At 45.6% G+C, this 13,685-nt stretch overlaps 1 protein-coding gene across 1 annotated transcript; it reads left to right on the top strand.

The window, feature by feature from the left end:
- Window positions 1–11,004: 11,004 nt before the first annotated feature.
- LOC131479442 (putative uncharacterized protein DDB_G0286901) lies at window positions 11,005–13,635 on the top strand (the record flags this gene model as incomplete). The annotated part of the gene is made up of 1 exon (XM_058659950.1): window positions 11,005–13,635. A coding segment is annotated over exon 1 (2,631 nt), but the record flags the coding sequence as incomplete, so codon positions are not given.
- Window positions 13,636–13,685: the final 50 nt, after the last annotated feature.

The following is a 13,685-nucleotide window of genomic DNA, read 5'->3' on the forward strand; positions in this document are numbered from 1 at the left end:
ACTTTAATACCCTGATTAGAACCGGCCGAGATTTAGCATGACATTGTATGAAATATTGCACGAAAAGACATAGCACTCAACTAGGGCATTCGGCTGTCACACGAGCCGATGCCAAAACACGCGGATAACTCGTCGGCGACCATCCGGAATAATGTCCTCTCTGCCGGCTCCTTCAAAAAGGAGACTCATGCTGCTCTGCAAGTGCCCTAGTTTTTTCCGTAGCAGCACCAATGGCCGGTTCCTAGCGTCCCCGACTTCTCCGGCGCACAGACCAGAGTCTTGTAGCACGCCCGTATCAATTTGCTTTTTTGTGGCAGGTTTACTGAAGTGAACTGAAAAGCTCCAGCAGGCGGTTATACAACTTGCCGGGCCCGAGGAGCGTCTCGGGACCACTGCTTACACATAATTGCAGGTGACACCACGTCAGCTGCCCTCGGCAGAAACAGACTCGATTAACACAGAGCACAATCAGCTTTCTCAAAAGGTATCATACCGGTGCCAACTGGAAAAATGGAGTCTGCAGTAGTGGACAGGAACCGCCACAAGTACACCACCAGCACGGACCGAACTCCTTGAAAAATACCGAACTCCCTTGAAAAATTAGTTGTCTCACTTGACTCAGCGCGGATGGTGAACACACAGGAACCGTCACAGGGGGACTCAGCAGCACCGTGTCCACCACAAGGGTGCGTTCGCGAGGATGTTACTGCTCAAGATGCAACCAGAAACCTTATGGAGGGTGCCGTGCAATTTATTGCGGTTGACGTCAGTCGCGACACAAAACTGCGTGACAGTCGCTGACTGCAGGCGTCTTTTCCGAAAACAGGATTACTACCCCCGTTGATGCATACCAGAAGCTCTCTTGCTGACCCTGAATTCTACAACACAGTGTGGGAAATCTCCACATCACTCACCATATGAAGGCATGATTTAGCAGATAACGGTAGGAATGCTCCAGGCAATCTTACCACGATTAAGAGAGGTCGCCCTCTACCGTCCTTTCGTGAGGTACACAAATAAACGTGCTGTTCCGTAGCTCCTGTCCTCGACACGGAGAACGTATCCAGGGTTCTTTCGTGCATACCCAGAAAGATCCCCAAAACGTACTGCTACGATTGCTCGAGGTTGTCGCGCAACGAATAACTTGACGACGCAGGGGGTGGTGAAGCAAATCGCCGTCTGCCACAATGCACGAGGGAGAGCGAGATCCCTGTGATCGCGTTTGGTGGCCAAGCAGTGTATTGGTAGACTCCTGTCTGTTCGGAGCGTATCAATAATCTCTTCCACTTCCCTTCACTGGCATAGGTTCACATTTCGATGTTCCATATACGGGGTTCATTCACTGAAGCGGTGCAGTGCATTTGCACTTTCTCAGCTAAGCGTGAACGCCCTCAATGGCGGACTTTTTGCGTGACGCATCGTGACACCTCGAGCTGAGGCAACTGCGTGCTTAATCACCATAGGTGTGCTCACTTGCTCTGAAATGCTCGGAGTCGTAAGAATCAACTGCAAACCTATTGCTAATCGTGATCCTATTTCGCCGCGGGGTCTCCCGCCCGCAGCACCTTGCAGCGGTGTTGTTGGCAGATGTCACGGCCACTCGAGTGATACGCAAATTGTGGCCCTGTCACCTGTGGACTTTCCTGTGTCGTGCATCAGCCGGGAGTATCGTGAAATCAGACATCAGCACGTAGTAGACAGCACGTTTGCTTTCTGTCGCACGGTCATTTCTGAGCAGCCTAAACACCATGCAGCGGATACGTGGGTGCTCATGAGAGAGTGCGGAAAGAGCTAGCGTGTACTCGTTTTGTGTCCAAGGCCACCTTTCCTGAGCCTCCTGACCAGACATCATCCAAACCGTATTGGCATACACAAGTGTCCTTGCGTGTCGAATAGTGAGTTTCCAGTCGCACACTCCAGAGTGGCCAAAGACAGCGAACTGCAAAGTGGGTTGAATCCTACCTCACACGACGAGGCAGCAACGGAAGAATTCTCGGCGCTCGTACACACTTCTGAGGCCTGTATACAGCGGCGTTGCGAGGATGCTCATTGTGTTGGTCTACGTAGCCCAGAGATATACGTATTCGTGTGACGCGCACAGGCGTGTACACCACATTTATTTTATCGTAGCTTCACAGAAAAAGCGACCTTGTCGTGCTCCGTGGAGTCGTATCAATGCGGTATCAGCATGAAGGCGAAATTGGAAGGGGAATCATGCAGCACACGTGCTCGCCGCTTCGGCTTCCTAGGAAGCGAGCGAGTACGATGTTGAACATTACGTGTGAGCAGTGAACAGAGGTGAGACCGACTTGAAGCTCATGCACATGATTGGCGCTTACATGTACCTGGGGGTGCGGAAGAGCAGATGTGGAAATTAGCCGGTGCCTGCTGCCGGGCATGGCGGCTTGATTGCAACCGTCGAGGACAACAAAGGACTGCGGTGGTGCCTACGGAAGTGTTGATATTGGGACACATTCGAAATGTGTAAAGAGAGGTACACAAACCTCTAGACACGCGTCTTGTTTGTCCATCAGGGGGGCGTGTTTCGAACGGAGGGGACAAAATTTCGTGTCCAGTGCCACAACTCTGGCTCTCAGAGGAGTCCAACAGCCTTCCCCTCTTCACTTTATTTCGAGATGCCGCCTCTCAGCGGAACTCAACATCGAGTATTCTGAAGCATGTGATGAGAAAAATCTTCTAAATCCAACCCTCTGGCTGTTGCACAGGATGCGCACGCTTGACATATTCTACTCGCACATGAGACAGCCCAGTCGCCGGTGGCGCGCTCGCCACGACGCGTCCTGAAAAAGAAAAAGCGCAGCAGCGTCTCTTCACTTATATCGACGAACTCGTGCATGCCCTGCAATCGTGACCTTGTTCTGGCGCCATTCCTCCTCTGTGATTAAATGCAGCCGGTCAGGAGCAAAGACGTGTCCTCGAGAATACAGAGAGGTACACGGACGGTGATGCGGCGACTTGCGAGCGTGAGTTGCTTGACATTTGCAACGGCAACCACAACAGATCGACGAAAGCTACACTTAGCTGTGAATCACCAGCATAGCTTAGGCAGTTATAGTGGAGCCTTGAGAGCAACCGTTAGCAGCATGTCCCAGCCGTCCTGTCCCCTTGATCTCTTTCACACTGATGTGCACTGGTGCTTCTGCTACTAGTGGTCAGCCAGGCGAGAGTGTCGTTATGGAAATCTTATGATAACGCATCCGTGCGATAGCCCGTTATTGCCCAGTTTTGGACAATGTGGACGTGGAATCCTTATCAAAATACGTGTTTTCATGTACCAGCTGTAAGAAGATACACCCTGCAGGCGTATATGGACGGGTTTGCCCGTAAAGTATCAGGCAACGTTGGGGCCGACTTCAGAGATACAGTAGTCTGACTCGAAGGAGAGACCAGCGGTTTCACAGACCCAGTAGTTGAAATCTCTCAAAGCTACACTAATACACGCGCAGGTGGTGAGCCCATGGCTCTTGGCGCATGATACTATTAAGTCGATCATGCGCAGGCATTAGTAAGTCGGGATGTGGCGCCTTTTTGCTTTGTCGACTCCCGAGTTTCACGCTGATAGGTTTACCAGCCGAGGAGCAGAATCAGAGATACATGGCGCAAAGCTGTATAGACTGTCTGCGGGACGGCACAAATACTGCGAGCCCCACCACTGCGTTCGCGTTGAATAGTGCTTTACACAGCAATTCAGGGTCAAGGGTTGTTGTTTTAAGAATTCATTCTATCATCCGTACATGAAAAGGTAACTATAACTAGTACTATTCAATAAGACGAAATAACACCTTCTCGTCGTGCATGCTGGGTGTTTGAAAGGTAGGGTGGAGGCGAATGCGGGCATCCAGAAGTGCTTCGAGAAAGCCGATTCTTGTAACGTGCAAGGCTCTGTGTGCCGTGCGTGCCGAATGCAAGCCCAGCTATACTTTTGGCCTCGATGCACTTCCTCGTAGTATCCAGATCCTTCATACTGTGAGGGAATATTGACGCTCGCACCCTTGTCCAGCAGTTGTGCCCCATGACATGTTTCGACAATTATATTGGTACAGAATCGTATTAATAGCGGAAAATTTGTAGTCACCGCTCAGCAGGCATATTGCGCGTGGCAGAGGCTTTCCGTAGACCGCTGTAGAGTGGAGAAAGACAGCTACATGATGTGTGACAGATTTAAGTGTGCGTGGCTGACAAGTGCCAACCGCGAGTCATTTATGGTGTAGCAGGACTGTCTGGCTGCGGAAAAGTAAGCTCTGATAGCTGTATAAACGAACTGATGTAGTGCGTTCGGCGTGTCCCACGACAGGTCTACCAGGAAGGCCCGCCAGCAGAGACCATGAAAACCTGTGGTCAATTTGTCGGGTACGGATTTTCTGTGGAGACTACTCTAATGTACTATCTTACACATAGAAAGCTTTTGGGTACGAAGCAGCCGGTCTCGTCTTAAGCGCTCGATTTCTCAGAATGCAGGAGAATGATCTACACCATCTAAAGCGGAGGTGAATGAAACATTTTCAGGGACCATGGAAAGCGCTGGCCAGCTCTAGGGCAGTGGATGCTCTGTACAGACTACTCCCGTGTACTGGTAAACACATACAGAGCAGTTCACTATAAAGCAGCCAGTTTCCTCAAACGCTCGACTTCGCAAAATGCAGTGGAGTTGAAGGGGACCAGGTGACACCTACACCATCCATATCAACCAACTCTTGGTTACCCGAAACTCCTTTACTCGTACAACTCTTCGCTTCAACTAACAGTCTCCTCCAGAGAAACAAGAGATTACTTACCTTGTGATACGCAGAGATCTTAGTAAGGGCACGCGGTAAGTTTGTAGTCCCCTTTATCTTTGTAGTACACAACGAATAGTCACGTCAAGCAGAACCCACGCAGCCTAGACCTCGCGATTCAAGTGCAACCTTGGCGTATGTTTCTCCCGCATATGTAAGCGCAGCTGCCCTGTGCAGTATGTAGGCTGTTTCCTCTTCTTGTTCGTGCCCGTTTACGGAGCTGAGCGTCTGCGGAAGCGGCGCGCACGGATTTACAGGAGCCGGATGTCTAACCCCTGGCAACTTTTACGAGCTACGACTCCACCGTTTTACTTTCGAAGAGCACAATTCTATGTCGAGAGCTTGAAGAGATGTGTATATTTTCGGCTGGAATAGAGATGAACATCAGTTAGAAAGTAGTCTTATTTTGTCTTCCAGAACCGGTCTCCCCCATGCAGACGTAGATTTCTCCGACGAGCACCCCGTACATCAGATTTCTTGCTCAGCTGAGGCTGATGGCTGTTGCACATGGTTCAGTCTATCTAGGTGGAACCACACGCGCAAACAGACCGCAACTTGATGAGTATATGCGGCTCACTGTTTACATGGGGTACGATCATACTCTTGGAACTGTCCTGAATACCTCCACTAACATCGACGCCAGGTGACCTTCGGGTGACCGAGAATGTGGTATTACGAGCTCATCGCCCATCCCCTGGCTGCTGCATACTAGTTCCCGCTTTGCTTCAAACTTCCCTTCAGAACCCATCTAGGCAGGCGTGACCTGTCGAACGGGTAGCTTCTGCCTAGTCTACGGGTACCTGTGATACGAGACTCTGGCGCTATGTAATATCATCGCGGTGGGTTACTCTTTGTTCCACAGTTGTTTCGCGTAGACCAGCACGGAATATATGCGCAGTTTCGTTACACGCTCCAGTCCGTTTAGCCAGCGATGTTGAGGCTTTTAGTTCAATGGTGTTAACGCATCATGTTAAACCTCCGGCGGTCAGTGTCACTCAAAAAAGTTTTTATATGCCACACTCACACACAACTCACGCATACCGCGCATTTCCTTACTGTGTGCGAAACTGAGCTGACCGCAGCGAGGCTTTCGTAAGACAGCAGCACTCGCACATCACGGTTATACAGCCTTAGGTTATCTAGAAACATGAACCGGGTAGGCGCTTCAAACTCCAGATGACGAGCTCTGTTCCCGTTAGGCCGTCCCAAAGGATCGCTGCTGTCAAGCGGGCAGGATCTCTTTTTTCAATACAGGTCAGGATAACTATGTCTGCAACATGCTTTAGGGGCATGTCCCTAGAGCGTTAGCAGTAAACAGTACTCCTTCAGCGCGATTTCTTCTCTACCCACGGCCTCGGGTTCTAGTTTTGCGCTTATATAGCCGTACATCTGCATGAGAGCAAGACACGGAGAAAACGTTACGCGCTGTGCATGCAACCACACCGCGTGATGACCGCCGTCGGCAATGGTCGGCGCCAGCGGTCTACTACCTGCGGTCGCATGGATTTGCGCCCCCGTGCTAACGGCATGCTCAAGGCGAGGCAAGATGAATGCCTCCAATCTTCATATAGGGAAGTACACCTGGGTGTCACAACATGGTGATTTTCCCGCTCTATGGCTCCTTCTCACGCTTTGAGGCTTTCTCATGGTATTTCATACCGCACGGGAAACAGATCTAATGGCAGACTTCGAAAAGTCTCTCGCCAGCTTTTCCTGATAAAATCACACCAGCAGTGTTCCTTCATTGCCTCTCAGACGTGACTGCATGTCGCATTCGAAAGAGTTCTTTTCCGATGGTGAGTGTGCGTTCCTTGGGGAGGATATAGTAAAGGACCCGCCCGCTTTGCGAAACTAAGCGGCCACGTGCTTATTGAAGTTACTCTTCGAAATGTCTGCCTACTAGCCTCGAATACAATTCGACAACATATTCAGTCCGCTAGCGGATGATGTTGCTAATGTAGTATCTTTGTCATCTTGCGAATGAATCAGTCAGAATGGTCGCGTGTCAAGTACATCAAAACACACGGCGCTGCTAAAATGGATCAGTGCATTAACGATGACGTCCATACAACAGTAATGTCCTGGCTTTATTCCCATGAAGTCCTCTCTCTACCCTTTAAGCATGCGAACAGCTCAACATTATTTGAAGGCATGAGTGGTTCAAGTAATGGCTAGTATGTCAAACATGTCTAAAATGACAATGCTAGAGTCCGTCTCGTTTGTAATCACAGAAATGCGGAACCCAGGAAGGCGAGAGAAACTGCTTCTTTCCTGCTGAGCTGGAACTGATGCACACTACATACACGTATACCGCGAATTCGTCCGCATTCAACGCGTGTATATTTGTATAAGACATGTCTTTGTTTGCTGAGGAAAACGTCAACAGGTTTTGCACGTATCTACAATAGAACATGCTCGTTGATGATTTATCGTTCTCATGTACGAGAGCACAAGCAGGTAGCGCGCGTAGAGGCGGCTCCTGAGTTGCTTGTATCGAGAGGAAGTTGTCCAGAAAATTCAGGACTAGAAGTAATATTCAATGCCTAACAATATTTTTGTTAATGCGCACCAGTGCATTTGAGCTGAAAAGAACACAAAATACCATTCGACCTCTACCCCAATCATAATTCACTATGCAACCCTAAATAGCAAAGTTCTCACCCCGCGGCAGCGAGGAAGGATTATTTGTATATCTTTCTATCTCTCTCTTTCAAGCACAGCACTCGTTCTTCCGACAGCTTTCTGTCCTTTCGTCTGTTCTACCCGTTCCGGAACTCCTATGCGAATGCGCACGTTTGTAAATACAAACAACAGCGCTGTCTGCGTGTATATATGTCTGCTTGTACGTCTCTCTCTGTGCGTTTGTCTGTCTGTCTTTGTTTCTCTCTCGCCCTCGCTCTCTCTCTAACTATACACTGTCATTTGAATGTGTGTACATATAAAGGTTGCGTGTACGACGGCTACTATAGAGTGTGTGAGTCTTTCTATTAGTTTCTCTGCAATCTGTATGGTTTTGCTTTTTGACGAGCCCTCTTCTGAGTCGAATCCTCGCACTCTAACGTATTATTTTGACATCATAACTGTTTCTTTTACTTTCTTTGTTGTTGCTGTCGGCCCCTATACTTGTTGGAATTTATGTCTAATTCCCGGCCTTCTCCTTGTCATGATGGACGTCTGCACCTGAGTATCTCTCCTTCCATACATACATACTAGTAGAGATAGTAGGTATATTGTGGCAACGTTTACATCGTAATACATATAGTATGTCTATTTATGTATCACAGCAGGCTCTCTGTATCTTCAATATATATGATAACATTAAATATATTAGGCTTTCACCCGTATACACGCAGCGGGAGATAGCGATTACGTCTAGCAAGCACTCCTCGAAGAAAGACATACGAATATACATGAGTTATATATATGGACATGGACACACATGTGAGCGCCGCGCGGTTGTTTCCTTACAAGGTGTAGCTGAGTAACTAAGTGAATCTATTGAAAGGCATGTGCTTCTCTCTCTGCCTGTTACAACGGGAAGCCCGTGTAGAAACGATGTTGTGTAAGAGCGTTCTGAACACAAGTGTAGGCAGGCAGCCTTTCCATATACGTACAACTCCTCTTTGCATATTATCACGCTCTCGTAGAGAGTGTGATGTGTGAAAGCCCTCAGTTGTTGTATACATCAGTTTGTATTTGCATGTTCTGGCAGGCTTTTGTAGGTAGCGTGTTTTTGTGTGAGAGCCTTCTCATATATAAACCACGTGTGTGCCTTGCACATTAGTAGGGGGCGCAAGCTCTTGTAAATGCGTGAAATGCGCCAGCCTTCAATCATATTCACTTACTCGTCTGTGCATAAAAGTCCAAGCGCTTTTCGCTTCGTGTATGTGTGTCTGCAAACACACACGGTATCAGCAATGCTCACACACACTACACACAAAAATGCGAGTATGATTGCTGCTATCGCTGTTACTGTCTGCCTTAGCACGTCCACCGTGGACATATAGTCAACCTCAACTCGTTGAACAAGTAGAATATAACTGCATTCACGTTAGCGTAGTACTGCCTTCACGTTAGCGTAGTACTGCCTTCACGTTAGCGTAGTAGTTACTTTTTACTGCTTTCCTTCAAGTGAGAATAAATGCAGTATTTGCAGAGGGTCCACCGTATGGTATCCTTGACAAGAGTAATGGGCGTCTTGCGTGTCATTTTCTCTTTTCTTTTTTTTTTCTCCGCAAGACAAGAGAGCAAAGAGTTTTCTACTATCTCATATCATAAAAGCTGCTTCACGTTCTTGTTGTACTCTGTCTCAGCTTTGCAGGGTGCTTCTTCATAGTATCGTATAGAACTATTAGTGCTTGCAAATGTACATGCGGCTCGCATTAACTATATAAACTAACACAGCAGATATATGGAGTAGTATTCGTCCGCCCGTACATACGTACGTACGTATGTATGTGTATGTGTGTGTGAGAGCGCTACTATATACGAAAGAATAGGCATCTGAGGTTTGAATTCGTAAAAGAATGTTAATGAGTTGGCAAGGAAATAAGACTATACGCGTGGCAGGTAAATTAGTCTTCTCACATAGTCATGCTGGCTATACTGGTGCAAGTAAGGACGCTAAGGTCTGCTTTAGTATCGTCCGTGATACGGACAGAGGGATGTGGTCGTATTGTAAGTGCGTATGTATCACTACTGGTGAATGCTAGAGAAATCAAAGAACTACACTTAAGAAAGGAAGAAGAAGAATTACATGAAGCCGAAGAAAAGAAGGAGAGATACAAGGAAAGCAGAGGTTCGTAAGAAACAGGGCTTTGCTGTTAGTTGTTGGTTGTATGTCTTAAAAGTATGGGTATAACTCAAGACACGCCTACCTAGTAGATGCAGCCGCATGTACATGTTGACTGCATATAGACATATGTAAAAGTGTATGTTTGTTGACACGTATATATACGTTCAGAGTTTTGGTTAGGGGCTGTCTGTAGATTTGCCGCTATACATACATTTCCACACATGCATGCAGACGTAGACGCACCTCTGCGTTGTCTGCATGTGAGTGTCCGCACGCATATATATATATATATATATATATATATAGATATATATATACGTACACGTAGACGCCTTTGCAGCGAAGTGTCGTCTCTATGTAAGCCTACAGAAAAGAGCATCAGCAGCATGAGTAGATACAGCACTGCAGCAGCAACAGCCACTCAACTGCTCAGTGTTCGTGATAGCCGTCGCCTCTCTGTGTGTTTGGTGCTGCTCGTCGGGGTAGTTGTCTCTCTGTTCTGATAAATAGATACGCAGCACCAACAGCGCGTGCTTCTTCTGCTTTCATGCTCAGCAACAGGTAATTGTGGAGATGTTTATAGAAAGAGAAGCAGTAGCTCTTTTGCTGCTTGATTGCCTGCGAGGCTTCAACACAGTCAATGCATGCACACGGGTGTGCAGCGGATAGTGGTATAGGTGCCAAGATATTGCAGCGGGAGGCATGTGCAGCATGCATAGATATATGTATAGAGGGTAATGCATGTGGACAGGTATGTAGCTGTTTTTTCAGATAGAAAATTGTGTATGTAGGCCTAAGAGAGGACGATGCAAAGTACGAGGCTCCCTAAGTGCATGCACTAGCAGGGAGGCTAGGATGCATGCAACGGCACCGAGCAATCAGCTCACATCTTCCGCGTGGAGATAATAGGCATGCAACAGAAGCAGCAGTGAGGCTCGTGCACGTAGAACAGCAGCAGCTCTGAAACGGGTATGCGTTCTGCTGCAGCAGCAGCATTATGGCTACCGTGCATGCTGCTGCAGCAGAAGCACCGAAACTAATGTGCATGCAGCAGCCGAATCAGCAGTGCGGCTGGGGGGGGGGGCGGGGTGTCTATGCAGCATCAGCTGCAATCTATGCAAATCTACGACTACTGCAGCCAATGATGAAGATGACAGTACAGAAGCGACAGTTAGAAGTAAAATGAGTAAGAAGGCAACTGTATCAAAAACAGCAGCAGCAGCAGCAAAAACAACAACAGCAGCAGTAACAACAGCAGCAACAGTCATAGCAACAGCAGCAACAGCCACAGCAGCAGCAGCAACAACAGCAGCAACAGCAACAGCAGCAGCAGCGGCAGCAGCAACAGCAGCATCTCTAGTGATAGCAAGAAGAGAGAAAATATTGGAGGTACAGGAGCAAGAAGAAAAAGTTATGTCTATTTCTGATAGAGAAGAGGATTCTATGGTAGAAATTGATAATAGAAAATTAACCGTTCACGAAGGCAGTATCGCAGGAGGTTTTATGAGTAAGAGCGATAATAACACAATGATTGAAGAAGATGATATTCGTATGATTTCATCAAACTTACGTTTTCACTGGAATGGAAAGAAAGGTTTCGAGGGTTACAAAAACGATTATATCAACAATGAATTCTCTAATAATAGCAAAACATATTACAACTACAAATATATGAACAACAACAGCAAGAACACTAACCCTGGGATAAAAACCCACAGTAATAACGAAGACAGTAGTAGGATACATCAATATTATCACTATCACCACCGTCACCACAACATGAACAACAGCAACAGCACTAGTACTGATACCAGTATTAATACTTATGACAATAATAATATAAGCAGCAAGAGTGTATGTTGTGACAGTAGTGTCAATAGCAACAGTAGTACTAATACATATGAAAATACAATTGATAGTAATAATTATAATAGCAACAGTAGCTGTTATGACATCAGTGTTAATAGCCTAAGTAATACAGATAATGACAACACTGTTAGCAGTAATAGTTGTAGTAGTGGTAGTAGTAGTAAATTTGACAATATTCACAAAAGTAGTAGTAGTAGTACTAATATGTACGAGAATTATAATATTGATAGCAATAGCAGTTGTTATGAGAGGGAACATATCAATAGCAACAGCAATACATATAAAGACACTGGCAATGGTCATGATAGTGATCATGACAACAATGCTGATGACACCTATAAGAGCAACAAATTTGACACTACTTGCGATTATTTGAAGAAGAGAAGAAACCATATCAATAGTCATAATAGTAATAAAAAGACCCCCAGAAATTTTCTCATTACTAGCAAAAATAATAGCAAGAACGACCAGACCCACTATCAATTCACTCATACATGTTACGATAACGTAATACACAACAGTACTAATACTTGTAATAACAGTTGTGGTAAAAGCAGTAACAATACTATTACAAGCCATACTATAAGCAGCAATACTACTACTACTACTTATAGTAGTAGTGGTAGTAGTAGTCATATTACAAATGATAATAGCAGCAACAATTATAATAACAGCCATAGTGTAAGTAGCAATACTTCTACTACTGCTGCTAACAGTAATAGGAATTACGATAATATTAATTGCAATAACAATCATATTAACAGCCATAGCATAAGCAGCCATACTACTACTACTACAATAACAGCAACTACTACTAGTACTAGTATTAGTGGTCATAATAGTAATAATAGCAGCAGCCAGTACCACTACTATCATAATAAAGACAATAACAACAACAACAATAGTCATTCTAACAATAATAACAGTAATAACAGCAGTACTAGCGACAACAACAGTAATAACAGCCCACTGCCCCGGAATCACCATCACTACCAATACCACCGCTACCATCAACTCCACAGCCCTAACAATAATAACAACACCATCTATCACTATGGGAATAATATAAGTCGTCCGGCTACTACTACTACTACTATTACAAGTACAAGTACTAATAATAATACTAGTAGTGATAATAATTATAATGATAGGAATACTAATGGTTATTATAACAAGAGCTCCCAATACCATCCCTTTTGCGCCCAGACACACCACCAGCGCAAGGAAAATATCAGCAACAAAGACACCGATAGCAATAGTCGTCCTTATAACAATAATAGTAGTGATACTAGTGAAAATAACAGTCATAGCACAATGCTTTACCTCCGGACCGTGGCCAGCGACCAACCCTCATACTGTCACAACTGTCACCCTAGCTACTACAACAATAACAGGAGTGATAGCAGAAGCGTCTTCACTACTACATGTAGTAGTCGTACTATAATTACCTCCTACGATAGTGATAATAACTCGAACAATAATTGTAATAGTGGAGGTCTCAGCATATGTGACTGTCCCTTTAGAATGGATGCTCGAAGCAGCAGCAATAATACCATATACAAGTGTTATCAGCCGCACGCCAACAACACCAATAATAACGACTGTCACAATAACAGCAATAGTAACAAGCTCAGTAATGATCAGAACAGCGATAGTAATGATGTATATAGAAACCATGAGAATACTGAAAGTAGTATTGAGTGTTGTTATAGCAGGTACTACAACAGAGATCCTAACAACGTGAACAGTCGTAATAGTAGCAGCAGTAGTAGTGGCAGTAGTATTATGAGTAGTAGTGATAGTAGTCGTTTTGCTGACAAGGAAGAGCGAAACACATATAGTAAGAGGGGAACAAATACTAGCATTGATTACTCTAGAAACGAAGAACTACATGAAAAAAAAGAAGAGAAAGTTGAAAGAGATGAATTAAAGCAAGATAGAGAGGAGAATGAAAATGAGGGAGAAAGTAATGAAGATTATTCTGAAGACGAGGAGGAGGAGGAGAAGGAAGAAGAAAAAAAAAGTATAGAAGGGGTTACTTATGCGAACTGGTATTGGTATAGTGATGATAGCACGGCAAAAAACAACGAGGATATACTGCTGTTATCTCGAAAACATGTGCACAAGGAAGAAGAGCTTTTTTGGTCCCCTTGTGCTGCAATGGATGCTACGCCTGTGGGATCTGATTGTTCGTCTTCCGCTTCCTTCAGAAATAGAATGAGAGT

Source organism: Ochotona princeps, unplaced genomic scaffold, assembly GCF_030435755.1.
Source record: "Ochotona princeps isolate mOchPri1 unplaced genomic scaffold, mOchPri1.hap1 HAP1_SCAFFOLD_4987, whole genome shotgun sequence".
Classification (NCBI taxonomy): Eukaryota; Metazoa; Chordata; class Mammalia; order Lagomorpha; family Ochotonidae; genus Ochotona; species Ochotona princeps.